At 37.5% G+C, this 26,182-nt stretch overlaps 1 protein-coding gene across 1 annotated transcript in view; it reads right to left on the bottom strand.

The window, feature by feature from the left end:
• The window catches only part of EYS (eyes shut homolog), a 286,523-nt gene that overhangs the window by 5,542 nt on the left and 254,799 nt on the right, over positions 1 to 26,182 (bottom strand). Inside the window, exons 15-17 of the mRNA XM_062626098.1 lie at positions 22,005 to 22,179; positions 16,521 to 16,693; positions 4,779 to 4,940 (exon numbers count right to left, since the gene is read on the bottom strand). Coding sequence (XP_062482082.1) covers positions 4,779 to 4,940; positions 16,521 to 16,693; positions 22,005 to 22,179 — 510 coding nt within the window. The remainder of the gene's footprint in view (positions 1 to 4,778; positions 4,941 to 16,520; positions 16,694 to 22,004; positions 22,180 to 26,182) is intronic.

The raw sequence follows: 26,182 nt of genomic DNA, 5'->3' as shown, positions 1-26,182 counted from the left end.
GTCAATTCCCCACAATGATGGAAAGTGTACTCTTGTGCTCCATGTCTATGCATATGAGGCAAAGCCTTTTTTACCTGCCAGAGTACCTGAATTTATTCCCACATTTCACCACAAATTAACAACAAGAAGGATTTCCCACTACTTTGTAAAGCCAAAGAAGCTTCCAAAACATCCTTTTAACTAACTTTGGAAGCAGTGAATGCAGTCTTCTAGTCAGTGGCATCCGCCTTTTTGATGCAGGTGTCATGTCCCCAGCGATACAGACATACAAGTCTCCATAAGGGCTCCCTCTTTGCTCAAAACTCACTGATGAGTTCCTGGACTACTGAAGGTCTAGATTTCTTTATAAAGCTTTGTAAGACAGCTGATGCTTGTTGTTTTTCTCATCCTGTGTTACCAAACAGAAGCCTCTGCGTTATCCTGGAATAGAGGCTTTGGTGCTTCAGCAGCTTCTACATAGTAAGGTGTCTCAAGAGCTGTAGGCAGTGGTTTTCTGGTTACAGAACATCTATAGACTTCGTTCTTTCAGCCATTTCAGAGCCCTGAGGTGGCATCTCTGGAGGTATGTTTGACGGCCTCAGTCTATGACTTCTGTTTCTTTTTCCTTACCTTTGCATCCTCTAGCACAAGGCCAGAACTTGTAAGTAAGCAGTAAGTTTCTTCCACTTGGAGCACCACCCCAGAGCAGAAAGGCATAGCTGGGATCTGGAGCAATCCAGCAGGCAGTGTGATGCTCATGCATCTAGAAGGTGTGGGTGATTATCTATTTGTAGGTTAGACCATTCAGCCTCACCTATCAAAAATGCTGCTTTCCTTGCTGAAGAAAGTTTTTCTGCTTCCTTTAGTCACCACTATCACCCTGGCATATCTCAGCAGCTAGAAGCAACCTTCCTTGAGCAACATCAATGTACCTGTCATAATTTTGATTTGCTTGCCAGTGGCAAATGGGTAGCAACAACACTTCATATGCAATAGATTTCAGGACAATGGCAGTGTCACATCGGTAACCAGCAGTTCTGCTTCTCATGTTGATAATTTCCATAGAAATGATCACAAAACTAGTGACAAAGCAGAAATAATGTCCCTGCTGGCTAAGAAACATGGCTGCCAAGAGAGAAGACTTAACCATGCTGTTCTGAAAGTGGGTGGATAATCAATTTATTTCTGATCAGGAAAACAACACTTATCCCATGCGAGTATTCTAGAAATTTCTAGAGTATTTCCAGAAGATTTCAGTCCAGTTCCATTATTCTGTTTTTGCCATAAACAATGTCAGAAAACTGCAGACATCACACCCCCATACTGGCTGTCTCTGATTTTCATGCTTCAGGGTTTTAAACTGAAATGCCTCAAATATCTGGAGTTGAAGTTCTGCATTTTTTTTTTCAGACCAGCTAGGTAACATAATCATGTTAAAGAGAGACAGAGCATTGCTGTTCCAAATGTTAAGTATTAAATTCAGCATGAGTCATCCCATTCTGTCTATTAACCTGACTTCCTTCTTAGTCACCTGGTATATCTGTTCTCTCTCATCAGGGAGCAAACCTTTCCATCACCCTGGCCTGGACTTTGGAACAGTGCAGACAGTCCGCAGCATCATCCACCTTCATAAACAAATGTAGAGCTTCAGTAATGCTGTGACTCAACAAAAAAGTAATGCTTCTTACTCGTTTTTAGCCAGATTGCCAAGGCCTTCAAATATATAGAATGGTTGCTATGTAAATGGGCTGAATTTTTCATTGTTCAAGCTGTTGATGGGCACCTGGCAAACACTGTCTGAATTAAAAGCTATCACACTTTCATTGGTAGAAATAGGATACACTGCACTTGAAAAAAATGTGAATTGGGCTGGCTTTCACTGACACTGCTGAGCTCCACAAGTAATTCTGTATTATCTGCAGAGGACTCACTGAGAAACAGCACATACAGCTATCTGTATCTCCCACATTTTTACCTCATTGGCATAAACCAGGTAATCAAAGCAAGGGCAAAAAGTCCCATTGTCATTATATCTGCAAGTTTCCAAACTAAAATCTTCATACACAGCTCACTTATTGGGGTTTCTTTCCAGCTTATAACTAGCATAGCCAGCCGTGTTAAGTTTTGCCAAACTTTGGAAATGGTTTTCTCAGGGCCTGCAGAAATCAATAGTACCAGACTTAAATTCATGATACACATTCAGAAACACCTGACAAAGTGAGAAAACCAGCGACTGACCGAATTACAGGAAATTCTATTAACAGATAAAGATTCATAAGATGTTCTCCATTTTATGCCAATTTGCTAGGTGTTCAAATGTGTGTACTGAAGGAATCACATTGTTAGAGGAGTAAGTAGAATAGCCACCTAACCACCCTTTCTAGAAATGCATGTAATGTACTTTGAAAAGAACAGAGCAATAAGGAAATGTTTTAGTGGAAGTCTCATGTTTATTTCTTCACCTACTAAAGATTCTTTTTTGATGAGGGGAGGATTTTTCGGCAGGAGCATACCCCTGAATGGAAGGTCCCAGTTTAGTGTTTACATGGGTGACAAGCCGAGCCAGTGTACATCTGTGTCACCCAGTATCATTGCTAAATTGGCTGTGTAATCAGAGCTCATTTCTTTAAAAAAAACCCAGCATTGCCTAGTGAGGAAAAAAAGGAATTCTAATTACTTCCTATTAAAAGGGAATTTACAAGAAAAAAAAAAAAATCCTGTGATTTTGGCAATCAATTTATTAAGTCTTATATAACTATGTAGGAGAAAAGGCTTTCTCTAAAGTGCTTTCTAAACTAATCCCCAACAGAAAGCTCTTTCACATCTGCTGGCTGCTAAGAATACTTCTGAGTCTTTCATCAGTCTAATTCCATCTGGATTTGACAGGATTATATGAAAGCAAATATAAAGACCCAGACTATTAGCTTTTCCCAAATCTGTCAAAACTTCAGGACAGTGAAAATAGAAGTAGGGGATTTGTAAAGAAATTAAATTACTCTGTAGAAGATGGGTTTTATTTTGAAATGAAATTGTTATGATTCTAGAAAATGATTTAAAGAAAATATTTCTTCCTGTGCAAACTAAACATTCATGAATGGCAACGGAATGAAGGCATGCTCATGCTAAAACACCCCTGGTCCAAGTTAAATGGATTTAGCACTCTCTTTGATGCTTCCTAAGAGATACTGAATTTCTTTATATGCTAGCTGCTTCCCTGACCTCTGACTAGTCTTTTGAGAGAGATCCTTTTTTTCTCTTCTATTTTTCATGGCCCATGTAATGCTTTAGTTTATACAGGAGAGAACTGTTCACTGAGAATCTCAGAATTTGGCCTGTAGAATTATAAAAGATTCATTGTGGAAGACAGAGTTCTTTGCAAATAAATGTATTTGTATTACAGATATGCCATATATTTTTCTTTGAAGCTATTCTCTGCATGTGGTTGAAATTAGAACAAAGGCAAATGGGAGTTGCCAGCAGTGTATGATGTGTTATCAGTCTTACCAAAAAGCAGCCTGTTAAAACGTCTGTGCATAGAATAAGAAGTTGATAACTTGGGCATATGTGTGTTTCTATGCATATATGCTTGAATATGTTTATTGAAATGTGTCAAAGCTTTAAGCTTTGGGCAAAGGAATGTAAAAATACATGTTAAATAGTTAAGTGCTTTTTTTTTTTTTTTTTTTCATTAAAAAGGCCTGGTTCTGTAAAACATACTGCTTGATTTTGCTCTAAGATCATGTTATGGTATGTAACACTTCTGTTTAAAAATGTGGAAGGTACCACATAAATGCAATATAAAGCATGTTAATAAAGTAATTATAACAGATTTGCACCTTAAAGACTACATTTTAAAATGTATTTACACTGGTTGGCAAATAATGTTTTCTTGCCATGAAGTTTTAGGAATCTTAACTCAGTGTTACAAGGAATCACCTGGAAAATACAAGTGGTAGTAGGCACAAGTTACTCCTGGGGTGGTTCTGGCTGGACACAAGATGAATGTTTTTCACAATGAAAACAATCAGCCATTGGAATAATCTCCCCAGGGAAGTGGTGAATGCCCCAACATTGGACTTTTTTAAAATTCATCAGGACAGGGTGCTGGGGCATCTGGTATAGACTTTTTTGCAAAGGAAGGTTGGACCAGATGATCCTCGAGGTGCCTTCCAACCTGGTGTTCTGTGACTTTACGGTTCACCAAAGTTTAAAACACTTATATAAATAGTGGAAATACCTTATTTAGATTTGTTTTTCACCCTGCATAGCTAGCAAACACAAAACTTTTGCATGTTTTTGCATGCTGCCCCAGCAAGATTTTCAACATTATGTAATAAAAAGTTAAACTTGCAGTAAAGCTCATAAATCTCTCACAGTCTGTTCACTTTCACTTAACTTGTTTGATCAGTTTTTTTATTGCTTTATTTCTGGTCATTTTAAAATGCTGGGCCAAACACCCAGACAATGAATCCTAGGATAGCTGCACTGAAACTGTGGGATCAGTATCAGTAGATGTCTGTTGTAAAGCTGGCTAGAGTTACTTTTCAGGGGCAAATGGCTTCCTGAACTAATTCGTTAAATACTTGATGGCTTTGGACTAGTCTGAAATTTTGTTATGTTTTTTCTTGTTATGGTTTGTTACGTTTTTTTCTGACGAACTTGATTATTCACAGTCCAAAACCCAGTCACTGTGGACAGGGAGTCACAGAGACTGAAGGCCTGAATCACTTCAATATACTGCCTTTCTTCAAAATAAAGGTACCTGCATGTATGATACCAGCAAGCTGGAAGATTCTTACCTGACTGAGTACCCAAATGCTGTGCAGTGTAAAACAAGATACCATCTGGAGATAGAGGCTGAAACTGCAGTTTGATATGAGTCTTATGCCGGATATAAAAGGGTGCAAATGACATCCATGATGATTCATTACTTCTGAAAGATGGATCACTAATGGAAATATCTGAAAAATACAAGAGGAAGTGTTTTCTGAAAAGTGGTTTTTGGTTTGGGTTTGTTTTGTTTGTTTGTTTTTTTTTTCATTTTTATGGCACTGGTCGTTTACAGTTATTTTGTATAGTTCATAAATGCTGTACAGAATACTTGAAAATCTTCCCTTTCCAAAGACTAAAAATAACCCAGATACAGAATAAAACAGATAATAGCAAATCGATGCCATTTTGTCTTCTGTGTGCCTTATTTTCATTAACAATCAATCCCATCATTGTAACGCAAAATAAATGTGATCTTGTTAGTGTTCATTCTCAAATAAATGTAAATGCAAATTTTACATTGTTTAGAAATTCAAATGTAAAATACTGTTGCAGGAGTCAGAATAAACATTGATTTCTTCACCATCCAGATGAAAACCTTAGTGAAGGATTTTTAAGGAACTGCTGTGTGTGTAACAGGAATGCACAAGTTAAGTGGAATGTGTTCATTAACTGGTGCTGAAATTCGTTCTTAGGATAATCATGCTGAGATGCTTGATAATTCAAATTGTCCTACCTTATGCTGAAATGGAGCACGATTACAGTGAAGTTACAATGTACACTTTTGAGCTATACACAAATTCATTGTTCTGTCTTACCACTTCTACTCAGTGCTGATTGTTCATATACCCCTAAGAAACTGAGCTGGTTAAACTTCAGCCAACTGATGAATTATTATACTCTTCTATGCTTGAAACTGTTTCCAGTTTTCCCCATTATAACAACATTATATATTAGTTATTAGCTAATTCATTATTGAGTGCTTGCTAATTTGCTGTATTTGTGGGATCATAGGAATAAATCTAGCTATTTAGATGTGGAGGATATATTTAGACTTCTGTGTGATAAGCTTTTTATTACTTAGTTAACAGCAGTGCTAAATTCCTGCACTGTAAGTGCTTCTTCCTTCAGTTTTCAGTTTTCCTGCTGAAGCTATGCTGTTTCTCTTCAGAGAAGCCAACAGCTTTCTTCATTCTTGCTCTTCCAATTTCATAGTTTTATAATGAGTTGCTTGCATTCAAATACACCTTCAAGGTGTCCTCGTAGTGCATTCCTAGGCAACCTTTTGCTGTCTATCTTTCCACACTCAGGTTTTCTGCACTGTGAAAGCACTGGCCATCCGGTTGCACCTTGTATTGCCTATCACAGATGGAACTTACTTATTAGATTGGTATGCAGTCAGCATGCTGCAAGATTTTGTAATTTGTCTACTTGTCACACCACCTCTCTCAGAATAGGATTCATGGTGTTCTTCGTGGACTGCATCCAGCAGACAGATGCACCATTGTATAGGATCCAGATCTCTCACTTGTTATCAGCATATGACTTGAGGATGCCTCTTGAATAGGTACTAACAATACGGATGGCTTTTTTATTGTTCATTTCCACCACTAGATCACAGTTAATACTTCTGAGGAAAATGCGTAGATGTAACATCAAAAATTCTCAGCAAGTCTATAAAAGTAAGTTTTAATCTCTGAATAAATGTAAGGATTTATGAAATGCTTAAATTATCAGAATCAGCCTTTTGGTGAGCTGTAACTCCACGTATGTATACATTCTCATGCAAACATAATACATTAACAAATCACTTCCATCCTAAGCATCATAGTAGCTGTTATGGTACCAAGGCTCGGTAGTGTCTGTAGTAATATATTCCTTCATGTCCAAAATGTGAAGTTCCTGGCCTCTATACTTAAAAGTTGAAAGAAATAACAATAGTTTTAAGAGCAGCAATTACCCTGGAAGATAAATACTAATAAAACTTCCTAGGCATATTAGGTTATGTAACTTGTATCACTAAATTGTTTTCAAAAGACAAAATAATGCTTAATAATTTTCATACGCATTTTTAGGTGCTTTTAATTTTTTCAATGCATAAGAAACAATGTTCTCCATTAATATTTAAATATCTAATGCCTATACTGATGTCTCCTTATTTAAAAATCAATCAGAAATAATAATTCATTTTGTATATAAACATTTTTGCTCTATGCAGCATTTAGAAGTCAGCCTTCTCTTAGAAAATTTTTGCACAGTGGGACTTACATATGGAGTAACTGTGCCACAGTGGTCAATCTTACATTAAAATGCGCTGCTGCTTAAAAGGTTATACCAGGTGAAGTGTACAATGAGGTATCTGGAAGTCCTTGTGTCAGATTCAGTCTCACTTTGCCAGTGTAGTTATTTCTTTACTGCTTGTGAAGAAAGCATGGACAAAGGCTAGTGTGAAAGCAAAATGTTCAGCTGCAGCAGGATTGAAATGCTACATTGCTTATCATTGCAAGGTACATGAAAGAAAGATTGCTACAATAAAAAGCCTTGGAGCAGAGAGAGAACAAGGATGAAAAAAAGGTAATTTTATGGTATCACTCAGAGAATGAATGAAATCCATGGTTTAACATTGCAAACAGAGTAATAAAAAAATAACACCTATATCTTGAGCAGATGTCTGAATGCTTTAGAAAGCAGGTATTAATCTGATTGATACATACCAAATAAAATGCTCTGTTTAATAAAGTTCATTCTGAAACTTCTAAGATGCAAATATTTTATTCCCATTGTGGTAAAAAGGTGTTTTTTTTCCAATAAATATATCCTAACAAATGTCAGAAAGCAACATGTTTTGAAACAACACAGCAGGACTAACTGCAGGAATTACTAGAATGCCTTATAATTTTCTTGTAAATTATCATCTTTAGATCCTGTAAATGCTGATTGTATGCATGGAGGAAGTCTGACTTGACAGGTACATGGAAATGTACACCCATATCTCAGAACAGACTGCTTTAACTCTACTGCAGTGCACAAAGAAGATCAGTATAAGAATCCATTTTTGCAAAATTGCATCTATAGATAGACAAACTTTTAAGGTGAAGAATAAGCCAATTTAAGATTTTCAATTTGTTTTTATGGCAGATAAGTGCAAAACTAACATGTCATGTTAAATGCTGTTGATATCTTGGCAATAAACTTTTGCCGCCCAAAATAAGAAAATAAGCTCAGCTAAACTTCCACAAGATAGTTCCTGTGTTACATATGCTTACTCCAGAGAAACTCTTTGCTTAAATAAATGAAGTGAATGGATATCCCTGCTAATCCTATAAGATGAATTTGTAGGACCTGTGTTGTGTAACTACTGATTACTCACTAGGGTGCTCAGCCCTGTGTGGTGTACTGTAAACACAACAGGCATTTAAGCAAATATTTCTGTTCTGTACCTGATTAATGACCCACTTCTCTAAGCTGAGTAGTAGTATCTGATGAAGTTATACATTTCTAAATGATATCAAGAGAAACTCTAAATCCCTTTAGACCAGTTACAGCTATGGGAACACAAAGTTTCTGCAAGTACTATTGCTGAAGCATGATTTTCTTCCCCTCTGTTATCTGGGTATCTCCTGCTATCCTTGTTTGATCAGCTCTGTAAACACTCACATATCCTATATAACTGTTGTTATGATCAAAGTTTTTTAGGTTACATTCTTGCAGCTCAATTTCCATCACTGAAACAGGTGTGCTTGTACAAATCCCAGTCTACATTTTGATGGCATTACATCACATTACTTTCAGCAAGCCCATTTTGCTGTTCAGCATGTCAAGGAAACTTACAGTGGAAATGTATAAAAGGCAACATGAAAAACTGAGCTGCAAATCCAAATGGAAGCACAGAGGCTGTGGAAGTAGGGATGGGCCACCCAGCAGGAATACAGAGCCAGTGGAACAGAGATGGAGTTAGGAGTCAAAACGCAGCAGGGCTTGAAACTGGCAAAGGATATGAAAGGAAACAAGGGTTTCCAACAAGAAAGAAACCAGAGTTATGACATGGCTGGCAGGACAGAGACCTCTTCAGCAACGGCCTTACCCAGAGTAAGGCAAGCCGGGGGAGCAGTCATGTCAGCTCCAGAGGCCAGATAAGCAGGGAGTTCCACAGTGATGAGGCAGAAGTTACGGTCAAGCCTGCAAATCAGTCTGCGGGTCAGGGTCCAGGTCCAGATCAACACAGCCAAGCAAGGCATGAACGTGATGCTGCTGCAGCGTAGATCAGCAAAGGATAAAGGGCAGGAGCCTCTAAAAGCTGCTCCTGAAACAAGGCAGGAGGAAACTCCTGCTCAGGCTTCTCAGCAAAACTGTCTTCAAGACCAGACTTGCAGTGCAACTTTAGCAGCTCATTAGCAATAAACAGCTGTCTGAAAGCTTCAAACTCCACTGTCAGAAATTATCAATGATTTCATTCATTCATAGAGAGAGAGTGAGCAGCTCTCTCAGTTGCTTTTTTAATTTTGGGAAACAATGACAAATATGGCTGTGTGGAAATCTTAAGATGCAATTTACTTAAGGTTTGTCCTGGGTTCAGCAGTAGCAGTCATGTTTCTCCTTCTTGGTAGCTGGTGCAGTGCAGTGTTTTGACTTTCAGCTTGGGAACAGAGCTGATAGCGATGTTTTGGTTTGGCCAAGGACTTTGTGAGCCTCATGCTCTGCCAGGGAGGAGGGGAAGGCAGGAGGAAGCAGAGACAGGACACCTGACCCAAACTGACCAAAGAGGTATTCCATACCACAGCACGTCATGCCCAGGATGTAACTGGGAGTTAGCCGGAAGGGCTGGGAGACTGTGGGGTTGGAGGAGGTATCGGTCAGTGCTTGGTCGGGCTGGGGGGGGCGAGTTATCGGTCGGCTGGTGCTGAGGTGTTGTATTCTCTTCCCTTGTTATTTCCTTTATCATTATTATCATTGGTGGTAGCAGTAGTGATTTGTGTTATACCTTAGTTACTAAACTGTTCTTATCTCAACCCGTGGGAGTTGCAGTCTTTTCGATTCTCCTCTCCGTCCCTCCGAGAGCAGGGGGAGGGCAAGAAAAGGGGGGGAAGTGAGTGAACGAATTACCTGACTGGGTTTATACCACGACAAGGTTGTAGCTCAAAGATTTCTGATGTTGCACAGACATATTTTTCCTTTTCCTGTGCAAACATTTGGAAAAACTGAAAAAAAAAAATCATCTTATCTAAATGGATTTTTCTGATGAATTATCACTTTTTATTTAATCTTTGAAGACCTAACTCTTCAGAATTCATAAACTAATCCATATATAGCAAAAAAAAAGGAAAAAGTATAGCTCAACTTTCATTTTTTAACAAGTAGAGCATGTTAACAGAAGTATAAATTAACACAACTCAAATATGACTCTATGATTCTATAAGAACAGTGTACTCATGAAAGCTGTAATTTTGCCATTAGTAATCCTTCCTGTCCCTGAAGAAGAGAAAATGAGGCAACAGTTATTCTGAGCAATAGTGGAACAGAAGACTGCTGCAATTTTGTAAGTGAAGTCTACAGTTCTGTTTGGTTTTGTTGTAGTGGAGTTGCAATCTTTACTATGAGCTAAATAGTCATCTAATTATCTAAGAAGTAACACTGAGGAGCATATAGCTAAATCTCTAAAGAGACTTCCAGTCTTCCAAAGCCTAAAATAACTATTACTAGCCAAAGTCAAAAAAGTACTTTCACTCTTTCAGTACGACGCATATTAAGAGATGAGTGCCAAAGAATAAGTTATAATAGCCAACAAATTGTAATAGGAGCAGAAATGAAACCTTGGTACTAGGAAATCAATTGGACCAGAAATCTGAATCTGATTCTCCTGCATCTGAGGGTGTGGATATTATAACCAGAATAAGGGTAATTTCTATTTCAGCTGTCTAATGAATATTTTAGTAAACAAAAATTTCCTAGTAGAGATCAGATCATAGAAGCAAAACCCAAAAACCCTACATACCCACTCGCTCAGTGGTTATTATTTTCTTTGAGGATATGACATATACATGGGTTCAAATATTTGCATTATGATAGTGAAAGTGAATGCTTAATCACTAGGCAATTAGGAAAATGGGATATAAACAAAATCTACAAATGTTGAACCCATGCCTGCATTTGGTAGTAAGCTTATTCTAGGTACTGAAATCTCTGAAGATGCTTTCAATATGAAACTTGCAAGAAGAAACACCCAGTCTGAGATTCCCTCACTGTGACCATTTTGGCACTGGAAGCCTTCAATTGTCTAAAGACTAGGGCATTGGGTGGGACTGTGAGTATTTCGGTGTAGCCTGATAAAGCAATTGGAAAAGAATTATCTATCTATGATTTTGTTAATCTAGTTTCAAATGGAGATATCCACTTACATTTTTGATTGGATTTAGTATGACAACAGTGCAAGCGTGCTTTGAGGAGAACTGGAGCACAGGGAAGTCCAGGTAGAGGATGTCAGCTGCTCTACCCCTGTCCATCAGTTCCGTAGCCCCATCATAGAAGGAGACAGATTGGTCAGGCAGGATTTCCCCTTAGTGAAGCCATGCTGGCTGTCACCAAGCACCTTGTTGTTTTTCATGTGCCTTAGCATGCCTTCCAGGAGAATCTGCTCCAAGATTTTGCCAGGCACAGAGGTGAGACTGACTGGTCTGTAATTCCCTGGGTCATCCATTTTCCCCTTCTTGAAAATGGGGGTTATATTTCCCTTTTTCCAGTTCTTGGGAACTTCACCTGACTGCCATGATTTCTCAAATGTGATGGCCAGTGGCTTAGCAACTTCGCTTGCCAGCTCCTTCAGGACCCGCAGATGGATTTCATCAGGTCCCATGGACTTGTGTACATTCAGGTTCTTAAGATGGTCTCAAACCAGATCGTCTCCTAGTGTGAGCCAAAGGTCTTCATCAAAGTCAGGGAAATAGGGATTAATTTTGGCATTAAGACACTTACATTTAGCATGAAAGTACCCATTATTTTCAATATAACATAAGACAGGATTCAGTTACTTAAACATGTTTGTCACTGAGATGCTTTAGCACCTCCAGGCCATCCACATGGGCCTGGTTGGTATAACAGGAAGCACAGGACCTGCTGCAGTTGGCAGCTTCAAGCTGTGAGGAAAGCTTGATGGAAACAGAAGGCTCAAACTAAGCTGACAAGTGACTGCAGTTGTCCTTTAAATGGTTAAACACAGAAACACAAGTTTCCATATAATAACTCTGAAATAGTTAGTGCATTAAGCCAGCAAGTCTAACTGCTCTGTCAGATAAATTCAGCATATGCATGCATACATGCATGTGTGCTTAAGTGTTTGTATGAAAGGTGTCTTGCCATGTAAAAGTCTTGAGCTAAGTCATACTGAGAATTAATTGGTCTTACAATAGCAATCAAAATATGTCAAGTAGAGTTCTAGGCTATGTAGAAAGAAAAAGTCCTTTATAGTAAAATTTTTTCCAAAAGTCAGTTTCTGCCATTTTTCATTCATTTATCGTGGCTATGAAAAAGGATTAGTTACAGAATTCGCATTATTTTTTCTTTTCTGACAGTTTATCAGGTATTTTCAAAAATTTTCTGTATTTCTTTTATCAGAATCATGGAATTTGATATTAGAATATCAGGAAGTTGACTTGAGCTGATATAAATGGCCAAAGATGTTTGCCATTTGTTCATCAAAGAAATAGCTTTATTGCTTGAGAAGTATCTCATTAAATTGAGGTAGAATAATGAAAAGCTCTTTACATCTGCTTTCATTTCTTTAAGAGCTGTACATTGCCATGCAGTATTTGTAGCTATGGAATTCAGAGACTAATACGTAATTGAAGAAATCTATTAACTTATTTCTTTGTGAAAAGGGCAATATCATTCACTATGATGCCTTAAAGTTAAGAAAAAATCTTTTAATAGATTTTATGAAAGTATGTGGCACAAACTAATCCTATTAAAGAAAACTGCTGAATAATTTTAAATTTATGGAAATATTGTGATCAACACTGGGTTTATTTTAGCCACTGACAAGTCTTCTCCAATACTGCCATCTATAGAGTCTTCCGAATATTACATTGCTGTCCTCAAACGAGACTATTATCACGCCTGTGAAATCTTACAATTGACCAATCTGAAATTATCTGGTTCTTCATTCCTCCATAGAATCAAGTAAATTATCTAGGACATAAATTTCATATTCTTACTATCTAGAGGAATTGTAGCTTATGTGTGAATATATCTCAGTGCTTAACAAAATGTCAGAGGAACTTCACTGACTCTAAATTTATTTTTGCTCAAGTTTTCCACTGTCTGAAGTGATACTGTTTATGACAAGATGAGAGACGTGATTGAATCCACTAAACAAATAGCAAAAAAAAAAAAAAAAAAAGATTAAGCCACAAATGTTTAGATGTTGATGACTACTTCAAGGAGATGTCATATATTGTTACTGTGTGAAACTTTTCTCTAAACCTTCATTACTGGCCACTGCTAAAGAGAGGATTATTAGCCTCACAGAGGGACACTGTTCTTATAGAGGAATAAGCTGCTGAGACACAGTCTAGTAGGGATTAGAATACAATTGCAGACAGTCATGGATAACATACCTATTTTTAATGTTCACATCCCTTAATAACTATTAGTTATGAAACAGATATTGAGTTCAAATATATAATAATAATGTGCTATAAATCAAACTATCTGCAGCAAAAGGTGCTTACGTTGTTCCTTCTACCCCGAGAAGAATCATCCTTGACACTCATTCTTCGCTACTTTTTCTCACAAGTAGTAATCATACTGAAGCCAGTATGATTAGGTCTACTATACACTTACAGGAGAGCTGAAACGAGTACCTTAGAGATTTCTCCCTCTTCAGAAACCCTTTAAGATATCTAATTACAGAGCTACTCGTTGTGCTAAACAATAAGCTGGAATTTGGTGTGCAAAGCCATGCAGTAGACTCCCCAAAGTGCTGGGAGCTGGAACCTCTGTTGGTTTTGAACATTGTGTTAATGACATAACTACACTAAATTGCATGTTGATGTGGGTTGAAGGTTCACTTAATCAGAAGACAATTTAGAGCTGTCTGGTACTTCAGTTGCAAACTTTAAGTCAAATGAACAAACACTTTTATTAACATTATATTTTGGTGTAAAATGTAACTACGTTAAAAAAAAAAAACCTAGATAAACTGTTTTCCTTGCATTCTTAATCCTGGTGGTTAAGGCAGCAATAAACTAAGAATTAACATTGTGCCAGATCTTGGCAATATTTGGTTGCTCTTTAGGCACTTCAGGATTTAGGCTGGGTTTGCTGTGTTGCTGTTACAGTTCTGACCTTTTCAAACCAGTGGAACAGAATTATCTGCTGCTTCATGTGTCATGAGCATTCTTAGAAGTGGTCTAAGTCCAGGTGGCAATGTTTACACTAAGTAAAAAAGACTCCTAGATAAATACTCCATTTCCTTCCCATTTCATTACAACCAATTTTTATACTGGCAGTATAAATTAATCATCTTTTAATTTGTTTATATCAGTTTTACTATTAGAAACCTAACACCCTTGAAGAACCATCCTGTCTTATGAGTGTTAATAGGTTTGGATAACAAAGAACACCAAAGAAGTGGAGCTTTAATTTATTCTAGAATTAATGTGTTACGCTGCCTTGCCTGAGCAGGCTTTGTTCCTTGGACCCATTCAGATGTAATTTTCAACCCTCTTCTCTCTTTCTAGTGCTCCTAATGGATGCTTGCCTTTCCAAATAGGGCCTCAATTTCATAGGCATCTTCCTGCTGCACTTCAGTCACCAGTCTGCTGCCTTCCCACTATACCACTTGATCTTTCTCCTACAAAACCAAGTCCTGGCACTTGCTTTGACAGGTTGAAATGTACAATGAAATATTTGATCTAAGAGTGTCAGACCAAAAAATACCAGTGTACTACTCGCTGAATATTCATTGATCATGTACAGTCTGTTGGAAATGCAGGATAATTGAAACTGCTACCTTCTTTTCATCAGTTTGGTTGATTTCTTCTAACTTCCTCTAAAATACATGATTTAATACACATCTTACCCCAGCATTCTGAGAATATTGCTCAGTCTTTATGCTTTGGCAATGAGCATTGCGAAAGTGGACCTCTCTGTGAATTTCAGGCCATACGAGCCATTAAAACTATGTTCTTTAACTGATGTTGCTCTCCCTGGGTTTACCTTTGTACTGAGTTTTCCAAGTACCAAACACTTGCTCATGCAGCTCTGACTTCTAAAGCTTAAACATAATGTACCATATCTCTGTGCTGATAGTCATTGCACCCTTGGTGGTTTGAATTGCTGCTCTAAGCAGGTTTCTTCATGTTACTCTTTAAGAACAGTTATGTCTTCAGCTGCAGATATACTGTCATCACCCATGTACATAGTTCATAAAGAACGACAATAATTTTTAATGTTTGCTAGGCAAGTTAGTTGCCTGATTTTTGACAGTTTATATTTAAGCACCCTCAAATTTGTGGTCACAGTAGTCTTCCTTATTGTGGTTCTACCCCTAATGCCCCATTTACTCACTTCACCTGACCTGTCCTCATGCAGTCCATACTGTTCTCCTGTATTTATTGGTTGCTATTATTTGGTAAAGTCCTATTTGTTCTTACTGCTTGTTATTCTCCTCTGCTTTTTCCTTCATAAATTTCATTTTCTTTTCCTCACACTTCCTCTTCTTTCTTGCACATTTATTAGTCCCCATCATTTAATTACCATTTTTTCTCTCCTGGTCCTTTGTGCTGTTCATTGCTCTCTGTCTCCTTTTCTTTTGGCTCCAATAACCACCATCAATCCAAAGAGGAAATGTTCAGTCTTGATAAGCAGCTGCTTTTTAGCAATTTGCCATCAACTGAAAGTGCAAACTGCACTTAAAAAAAATCTCATGATTATTCATTATTCTGACAGAGTGAGGTGAAACACAGGGCAAACAGTTTGGTCAGGACCCGTACTCCCTATTCATAAAACCACATCTTTTAAATAAACCAGAGAGGAACTCTCTAATGTGTTTACCAGACAGAGGAATTACTAAAAGGCTGACAATCTACGAGAAATACAATTTTCTGTTGCCCAGATATACGCTATTTATACTGGTAATAGTGGCCATCACAAAAACATCCAAATCTATTCTGAAACCAGAACACAGGAGTGTTTACCTGGTTAATTACCTGCTTCATGTATAACACCTGCCCTGGTGATCTATGTCTTGAATCCAGATGGCATTACTTTCAAAACATTCACTTGAAATGAGAATTCAAAGTTGAAAAGTTCATCTAAAGAGCCCTGAAAAGCTCTTTGCAGCAGATACAATAGAGCAAGCACATTCTTATATGGAATAAAGAATTTAAGAATGACTTCTAACATACTTTTGTATGTGAGCTTGGGAATTGAACTAATCACTGTAATGCTGCTTTGCAAGGCTTTCTGTCCTCTTGGCATTTAACAAATCACAGCTACACTGCCCATGAAAATTTCATTGAATAATTTGAAAAAAATTAAAGAAACAGATGTAAAAAATAGGCAGTTAGAAAACAATATCTAAAAATGCATAGCTTTTTTTGATTTGTTGATTTTTTTTTTTTCTAATAGAAAGGAGCACCACTTTCTAATATAAAATCTATTTTGTACTTCGGGTCTTTGCGTCACATTTAATTGATATATTACAACATACTGTGCTTTTCCACCAAGGCATTATAGCATACCTGTATGTACAGTGTACTATCCATTTGACATACCTTGTTCACAATAGGTACCAGTTGTTCCAAGAGGACAGCGACATGTGTAGCCATGAGGCAGCGGCACACAAGTACCACCTTGCTTACACAGATGTGGAGGAACGTGCTCAGGTTCACACACTGACACTGTTTCTGTGCAAAATGCGCCTTTCCATCCAGCGAGGCAGTCACAGCTGCAGTGGTAAGTGAAAGGAAAGAATGCAACATTATTCCCAAAATAATCAACAATACAGTAGCAATACAAACAACACTTTCAAGTCTGGATGCCTGTATTTAGTCATCTGAACCAAAATGGTTACAAGAAAAGTGTAGTAACAAAGTTTCTTGTGGTCATTTTAGGTTTATTTTATTGTAAAAGAAATATGTACTCAATAGGAAACGTTTTATTTTACATCTTAGTATTAACACTGACTGCAATTTTAAAATTAGTATCAATTCTATAGAAATTGTTAAATAAAGAATACATTTAGCATTGATGTTACTAGTGCCCTCCTTACTAAAACGTTTCGAAATAGTTAAAATGAAATATTTCAGATCTGTATTTTGGAACTTAGTGACACTTTATGATAACCAAAATTATTCCCTTGAATAAGAGCACTTACAGATTTTTTCCTCTGTAAGAGCACTTACAGAGTTTTCTCTCTCAGAGCTAAGAATGAAAACTTGTATATCTTGATTGATTCTTAGGCCATGTCTTGTATATGTGCAAAATCTTGAATTTTATTTCAAACTCACTGCACTACACTTTCCCCATTAATCAGCTCACTGTTTCTGGGCAAAACTTAATGAGGAGTCTGTGAAACTCTGCTGTTTCACTGAACCTTCAGATAAGACCGAAACATGTAAACAAAGCACAGCCAACAAGCCTTTCAGAGTGATAAACAGCTGTTTGGAATGAAGGGGAAAAGAGGACAGGACCTTGCAAAAGCAAAAGAACCTCAATTCATCAAAGTCAGTATCAGAACACTTCCTGTCTCAGCTATAAATGATATGCTTTGATGCACGAAAGCTACTGAGAAGGGGGAGTAATTTAACTCCCTGAGTGCAAACAGAAATGTCTGTTTCTTGGGCTGGGAAGCAGGGTGTTTGGAGCTGAAGCTACTGCTGTTCGGCAGCATACACAATGATTCTTTCCTCTTTTCTCTTGCTTGTGTCTGTGTATAAATTTCTTTTCATTCTTGTCTTTTAGGACCTAAAAAAAGCTAGGCTTTTAAAGGAGTTGAAAATTATTTGCGGAGAGTTGAACATGTTTGTTGTGGGCTACAGTGGCAAAGGTCTATGAAAGAATGAAATCTCTTTTACTTAACAGTCCTAAGTTAGACTGGGATTGGAATGTTTAGATCCAAAATTTCCTAACCTTTAGCAAGATAAGGGAAGATGTAATCTTTCAAATCCTTTCCATCATGTGGCCTGCTATGCTGGTCTAGTTTTCTGTATATTTTATTGATTGTCATTGCTTGTTTTTCCAAACCAGGAGAACACAATGGCTTTCAACATCACTACTGCCTTTACTCTTAGAGATTTAAAGACCCATTTAGAATTACAGAGCATCTCAAATTAGAAGGGACCCATAGGAACTGTTGAGTCCAACTTCTTGCTCCTTGCAAGACCTCCTAAAACTAAATCATATGGCTAAGAGCATCATCCAGATGTTACTTGAATTTCTTAGATATAAAAGGTAAAATTCATTCTGAGATCTAGACACCTAATTTTATGTTATGCTTGATGTTGCCTTCCTAGAGATATGTGAGAGGCAACTAATAAAGACCACTGAATGCTCAAGTTTAGGCAATGGGATCCTTAAGTAGGTGCTTGAGTTCATGTGCTGATCAATAATGTGATCCAGCTGAAACAGTCAGGGGAACTGAGCACTATCAATCTCACAAAGCAATACACACATGGCTCTAATGATGAGGTGCTGCATTCAGTTGCCTCAACACAGGTATTTAGTGCCATCTGACATGCCATGGTGTATCTGAGGGATCTGCACAAAACCAGCAGATAAGATAGAAGAGCTGCAGAAGACTTGTGTCCTTCTGGACATCCTATAAAGACTGAAAAAGGTATCTTAGGATCTGTGCTATTAGAATGTAACTGACTGTGTAGGATCTTATACATTTAGCTCACGTGGAGTCCAAAGAGATTAAGATTGGAAGGAAATTATACTTAAACAAAGAGAACAATGGAATACTACAAATGTGTCCCATTAAATAAGCCGATTTGAATGATGATTTTTAGATAGCAAATTCACTCCAAAACCTTTACCACAATAATTAAATAGACAAATGCCTTGACCCTTACAAACTATGCAAGTATGTCCTTGCATTAAAATTTAATTCCATCCATGCACTGAAACTGGGTTCAAATTGAATTAAACCTAATAACGAAACAACAGCAAATAAATTTATGTGGCTGTACCATATAGATGTATGGTTTGATTTCCTAACCTGACTAGTGCTATTTAAAAGCTATAAAGCACAGGAAAATCTACATGAGGTTTGAAGATACAACAGAAGACTTAAATGAGTCCTAAGCTCTTCTGAAGCAGCAGCTGAAGGCCAAATAGTTTACCCATGAGCATCTAGAGTGACAGCACATGCTTACATTTAACAAATTGAGTCCTACCTCTTATGCCTGATGTTCTATTCAAAGTGCACAGAAGACATGCTTTTTCTCTTACTTCAGCAGCAAGCAACAGCCATAACACATCATAAACAATCTTGTTATACGCATTTTCTGTTTTGTATGATTCTGTGCCATAAGTAGAATAATGGAGGGTATTATTGTCCCTTGAATATAAAAGTCTTATTATTCAAATATTTCATCTTTATTTTTAAAAAAACATAGTAGTTGTCCTCTGTTGCAGGCCAGAATGTAAAGTGTAATGATGTATATCCCTGCTTCCATTTAAATCAAAGCATTATCCCTATAGCAACTGAATCTACAGCATTGCACACTTTCTGGTACATTGGTGAAAGTAACACATAAAAATAGCTCAAAGGAGCAGGAAAACCTCTGGAGAGATTGCATTTCAGGAGGAAAAATATTTGAACACAAATCCAGCTCCCTCAAGTACTCTGTTTTCAAAGGAACACAGATAATTTGAAAACAGAAAGAAGTTCCGTCTGGGAAAATGTGGGATGGTATCAACAGCTACTACTACATTGACAAAAGCGATATGCGTTCTACGTTCACACCTCTTTCTTTGGCAACGTTTCACTTTTTTGTGAGAGGAAAAAGTGGCCATTACTAGTACCTGCATGCTTATACACATAGTCTGTGAAGACCTAGCTTTCCTGAAATACGAGGAGAGGAATATAATTCAGCAGTAAGTCTTGACAAATTAAAAACAAATGAAACCCAGAAGAAGAAAAAAAAAAAGCCCCACTATTTTAGAACAATCCCTAAACAAATCTGGAATACTAATTATGAAACTATAATGATGAAAAAGAACTTTGTTATCATATCAAGCTTGCAATATGGCTATGTCAACAGCTGCCACTCTAGCCTCCCACCTTCTTTCCAAATGTTCTCTAAATCTTGCTGGTGGTGGCTCTGTGTACCTTATGGCTGGGAAGATGACTTCTCATGGCTGGGAAAGTTGCTGAGCAAGGATTTAGGGTGGATGGTGTAGGTGGGTAGATGAGAGTCTGCATTTCTGATACCTTTTTTTCCTTGCAGTTTTGGTTTTGTATCTCCTCTAATATCCTCACATGTGAAAACAGTGCCATTCTCCTTTCTTATTCCTCAGAAAGATAAAACATTCTGAAAATTAAGGGTTTAACCTTTCTGGAAGGATCATGCAAAGTGCATTAATTGGGACATAATGTAGTGTAACAAATGGAAAGCAATCCCAAATTATATCATTCAAAGCATTTCCTTCGTTTCTGTATTTAAAAGACTATAAATGCACTTGTGAGGGGAATGGGGAAGAAACTGTACACTGCCTCTCAAGGGTGAATATTTTAAATTTTAGTACAGCCTTACTAGCTTTGTAGTAGCTTCTAGTTTTGTACAGGTTTTCTTGCAGATGAAGATTTGTCTAAGGGCAGCAAAACCAGTTACCATACAATGCTCTCTCCAACACACAGTTATTAGACTGTTTTTAGCTTGACAGGTATGCAAATGCTTTTCTTTGTAGCACACAGAATGACAGGTCTTTGCTGTTTTGAAGAAGAATCACACAGAGGTTCCACTGTGCAAAACTTGTGTTTTTCTTTTTCTTGTCTTGCTGTCTGCAGTGTTTTCAATCAGTGTCTTCAGATGTTTTAAATCAGCACTTTTGTCTTTTTTAAAAAAATATGTAAATACATGTAAATAAATGAACACACGAGGAAGCACATGAGGGGAAGCAAGTATAATTAATCTTGACAGGTACTTCCAAAATCAAAAGTGCTCCTCGGCAAAAGTTTTACAGCTGAGTTACAAAGTGTTTGAAAACAAGCTTTATTACAATGGAAGTGTTGACACACAACAGCAATTTGGAACTGCAAATATACTTCCTTCTTGTGTGCCTTACAGTCTGGACATGACGATCCTTCTGTGCGTAGTGATGAGGTATGAAAGACCATACACACATCTGGGCCAGCTGTCCTTTCCCACCACTTATCATCCCATAGATCAGCCAGGTGATCAGCTTATATGATCTGACCTAGTTCAACCTATTTCAACATAAGATTCTTACTAATACACTTTGTTTTGATTGAAATTGATTAAGAAGGTCTTACATGGGCAGGCTAGCCAGCAGATCTGGAAAGACAATCATGAATGAATCCTTGAGTGGCATGAAGACTGACCAGGAAGGTGCATTTGAGAGTCAGGAAAACATCCACAGAAATCACAACTGGAAGCACAGAAAACTCTGTGTATTAAGGAGTGACTGAGCACGAGAGAAGGATGCATAGGTACTAGGTAAGGAAAGTCCTAAGGATTTAAACTGGCTCAGAACTTTCTGATGTTGGGCAGCCAGTGGTTTACTCCAGAAATGGGTTCTTAGATAAAAAACACTATTTTCCAGGAAACAGAACTCACCTATTTTTACTTCATCAACCATGTTTATATATTAAGGCAGTCAAGCTGTTCTTTTTGCTATTTGTTCTCTGCTAGCTAGGCTTCTTACTGAGTTTTTGAAAAATGTCTTTCTTACCCATCTAGTTCTTTCCATGCATTTTGTCATGAATGGATGCCAGTGACTTCAGTGGAGCAGAATCGGACCATGGAATTTCTTCAGAAAGTTCCCCAGGAAGTGCAAACACATAATTCTAATATTACAGTTTTGATTTTATTAAAGTAAGATTAAAATTCTCTGTGTAATTAAAGGAACTCTTCAACAGTTTTCATTCTTTCCTGCTCCTAATAAGGTGATAGGCTTCTGGAAACGTCTGTTACCAAGCCACTAAACTACCATAGTTAGACGTCTAGAGATCAGTCCATGCTGTAGTCTAAAACATATATATATATATATACACATATATATATACTTACTAAACAGTAGAGCCACTTTCTATGCACTTCCCACCATTTCTGCATTTTATTAAACTGCATGGTGAATCTTTACATTGTCCAACACTGCGACCAGAATTGGGGTGACCTTCTGGATTTCCAGGTGATTTAAACTCTTGATTCATGCTGGTGCGAACTTGAACATCAAAAATGCAACCTCAAAAGTCAAACAAAAAAATAAATCAATTTTAAACTAGACACAGGACATCAAAAGAAGCCAAAGAGCTGGACAGTGGACTGAAGAGTGACTAGGTACAATTTTGTGTTTACTCATGCATGCTCTTGTAAGAATGCTTCTATATCAGATAAAAGTGGTAGCCTCCCCCCCCCGAAGAAAAACCAAACAACAAAGAAAAACCACAACAGAAACAACAACAACAGAAAAGGAGAACAGGCATCAGGAAGTCTGTTTAACGTAAAATATGTAAGGATCTAGAGAATACACAAATATAATAGAGGCAGGGAACGTGGATTTGAAACCACTTAGGCTGAAAAGGACCCCTTCAAGGAAAGACAGAAATAGTCCTCTTCTTAAGTGAATGCTTCAGTCCCTACTACCCACAGATCACATCACACATGATCACATTTTAAAGTAGGCATATGCTGCCCCTTTAGACCCTTAATCTCAGAAAACATTTCTAAGGTTTAATGTGTACTATTAAGGCAAACACTTCCAGGGCCTGTTACTTGGTCCTGTGGGCAAGTGACCTGGTAGTAGTCATGATTATATTACAGAACTTTCAGAGCAGTATAGCTGTATCCAGGCTACTGATGGGAAATAGTCCCTAGATTATGTTAAGTCCCTAAATACACCGAATAATTGTTTGGAAAAAATGATAGTTATCACAAATCAAATATTTGTCAGGGGCCACAGAGCTGATTGGGTGCCAGCGCCTGGATCTATGCCCTGACATTCTTGTGATTTGGTAATATATTGGTATCCCAAATGAAAAGGGGAGCCAAAGCTTCAGAGTGAAGCAGAGGTGTTCCTTACACTCTACCTCCAGGCAGCTCCTGCTTAGCCTGTGGGCAAAGACTTTAGAATGTCCTTGCACTTCCTAGAGACTGCACACGGTGGTTAGCTTTATGGGTCTAACCTAATTCCGTAGTATTTCTGAATCATGTTTCCAGATTTACATGCTTATTTATGTACAGCAAAGCTGAAGATTATGCATATAGGATATCATTTTTGATCAAACCCCGAATAACTTTTCAAAATATACCTGAACATCCAATTGATTTAAAGCCATATTTAAAAGTAGTCTTAAGTACTTTTGAAATGCCACCCCCATCTATACATAAATATATACAATTTCAAACTAAAAATCACTTTAGTTAAGGCAGTACAGTAATGTATTTGGAAATACCGATACCTTTCTAAGTCTGATTTGTACAATTTAGCTGTGAATTCCCACAGTGCCCGAAATAATGAGAAAGTAGGTATTCAGCAGTGTATGCCAGAGGCTCATTGCTTAATATTAAAATCAAGGAAAGGATATGATACGGAGGTTGCAACTAATCATCACACTGTTTTTTTAGAAAGTTTGTGCATGATTCACTGAAATTGCATAAGAAAAAGTCTTGCACCTGAAAGATAGAATGAATGTCACATAATTTGTTTCAAACAAATTAGAAATAATATTTACAGCAAGATAACTATTTTAATTACAGTTAGAACAGTGTTACTAAAAGTAGCTTTTGCAGGCTTTTTCCATATTACACACATTTTGTGGTTCTGTTTGTATAGACAGATAACTCATTAAGCAATTTAAAATAACCTGGTTTGATGATTATTTGCAATCTTCATAATATTGCTTCTCTGCTTTTAACGGTGTTGGTTTTAGGTCTCTCTATGCTCACTAAATCCTAACTGATGTTTCATCTATTTATCAGTAACAAACAGATAAAGCATGTTCTGTTCTCCCGAGTCTTGCTGGAGTGCTAAGAAAAAGCAGCCCAGAGCTCTTTGTAAACAATGGAAAGCACACTGAGTACCCAAGAACTGGTAAGGTCATAATGGAAAATGAACTGTCATTTGTGTTGATGACTACTTTAACTGTACCAGCAGAACATCTAGGTTAGGAACAATTCTTGAGCACTTGTAAACAAAGCATATAGTAGGTACAATAGTATTTTGCCCCAGCTTTATAAGTTTAACTGTTTTTCTCTCATTTAATTTTCTTAATTTCTTCTAGTTCTTAGTAAGTGGGTTGCAGAGGGAGGACTCAGAGAAGCAATTTGAGCCTGTTGTAGCAAGCACTATAAAGCCTTCTGCAGAGGGATCATCTGATGAATGTGCTTGCTTTCTGACCTGAATTCCCTCTGCTCTGCCTGTTCTGGGCCTCTTTTAATGAGAGACTGCCAACTATTCTGAATAGTAGAGAGGTTTTCTGACACAGCCAAGTCTGTAAGAGGAGCTCAAAAGAAGGTTCTGAATTTGTGAGTTAGACTTGGTTTGATCCTGAAGATCAGAGTTTGATGCAAGTAAGCTGAAACACAAGACAGTGTACTCACAGAGGGTATACTATCTTTTTATTTGAGATCTTTTGTCTAGTGACTCCTTAGACCACACTTAGAGCTTTCTGCCAATTAATTTTTCTTTTTTTTTTTTTTTTTCACTCTCAATTTAATCTATGGCTTTCACCCCAGGCTAGCAGATCTCTCAAACCAATAATTGATTAAGGAAACTTCAGAGATTATAATAGAAAATACAGCTTCATTACTCAGCCTTATGTTGTTTTTTTTTTTCTCATATATGCTTATCACATAAAGATTTTTTTTTGCAAAAATTTCTCACTAGTGTCCCTTACCTGCTTGTAAGCCCTCAGCACTAATTTGACTATAAAATACACAAAGCAGTCATTTTCAAAATGTACTAAAAATGCAGCAACTTACAGAAATAGATATCCTAAAGTTACACATTTCTAGAATTCTACCTGTCCTGAAGTGCTTTGTTTTTTCCCTGTTTTTATTCAAGGTTTATGAGTAGTGTGGTTCTTGTCCAATAGAGAAGGCCCCCACAGTGACCACCCAGTGCTGCTCTAAACTGTGAGCCAAACGCCTAGAGGTCCTGTATGGATCATACCAAACTGTGATGCGAGAGGCAACACTGATTAAAAATTGCTTCAGGTATCACTTTCCTTCTGGGACATCTGTGATGCAGAAACATAAAGAAAAGTAGTCTATGCCCTGGCAGGCTTGCAATGTATTCTATTTTATTATGAACATAAACTTTGACCACAAGGCTATATTTGTATCTATTTGGAACATCACTGAGTTCTGGGTTTACTTTAAAATGTGACTTCAGTAGCTGGAATTTCATTTACTTCTCTGCAAAATCATTTTTGTGAAAAGGTGGCTCTTTCAGTGTGAAAAAGGTTCCTCAAAATTTCAGCTTAATGGTAAGAACTTCTTTTTCCTTTTTACTCCTTCATTTAATACTATTTGCTGTGAAACAACAGATTGCTTCTACAGCCATATTTAATCCTGTTTACAAGACTATGGGATCAAACGGTTATTCTTTCTTCTCTGTTCTTCACTTCTTTCTGGCTAAAGACTGCATCACGCCACCATGGGTGGCATGTCTCATGGCTTATGATGTTTCATGCCTTACCATGAAACATTAGAAGTTTGCCTCTTTTTCTACCTGCCACCAGATTTCTCTCTGCCTGTTTCAGCTATGTGAAGTCTGGAAACTGAGCTGTTACTTCTCACTTTTTCTAAACAACAGTCTATCTCATTTTGTGTAGGTGAGTCATAGAGCTGAGTTGTGCAGACCTGAACAGAAGGCAGTTGCTTTTATACTGTGTTTCAAATTGTCCATAACGAGCAGGCTGAGTCTCTCTGGCCACAAGACTTGCAGCTACCTAAAACCCACACTGACTTTTTAGAGCCAATGTAGTATGATCTGCTACGCACCTCAGAAAACTCTCAAAGGTCCTTTAGTTGCACTGTTATAGGTCAGTAAGGAAAAAATGGACACTTAAGTAAACTATCCTACCATGTTAACATTACAAAAGGCACATATAAGCCCACAAAGAGCTACAAATTCAGATAAAGCTCAAAGTTAACAGCACCTCAAACTCCACATGAATTTGGCTTCATCAGAGCTCTACCATTACATGCTAATATTAAGGATGACCAACAGGAATCTGGTGTTT

Source organism: Pezoporus occidentalis, unplaced genomic scaffold (assembly GCF_034315485.1).
Source record: "Pezoporus occidentalis ecotype Australia unplaced genomic scaffold, CSIRO_AGI_Poc_V1 ctg29, whole genome shotgun sequence".
In the NCBI taxonomy this organism is placed as follows: domain Eukaryota; kingdom Metazoa; phylum Chordata; class Aves; order Psittaciformes; family Psittacidae; genus Pezoporus; species Pezoporus occidentalis.
The sequence above is the reverse complement of the archived record's forward strand: the minus strand, read 5'-3'. Positions and strand labels throughout refer to the sequence as shown.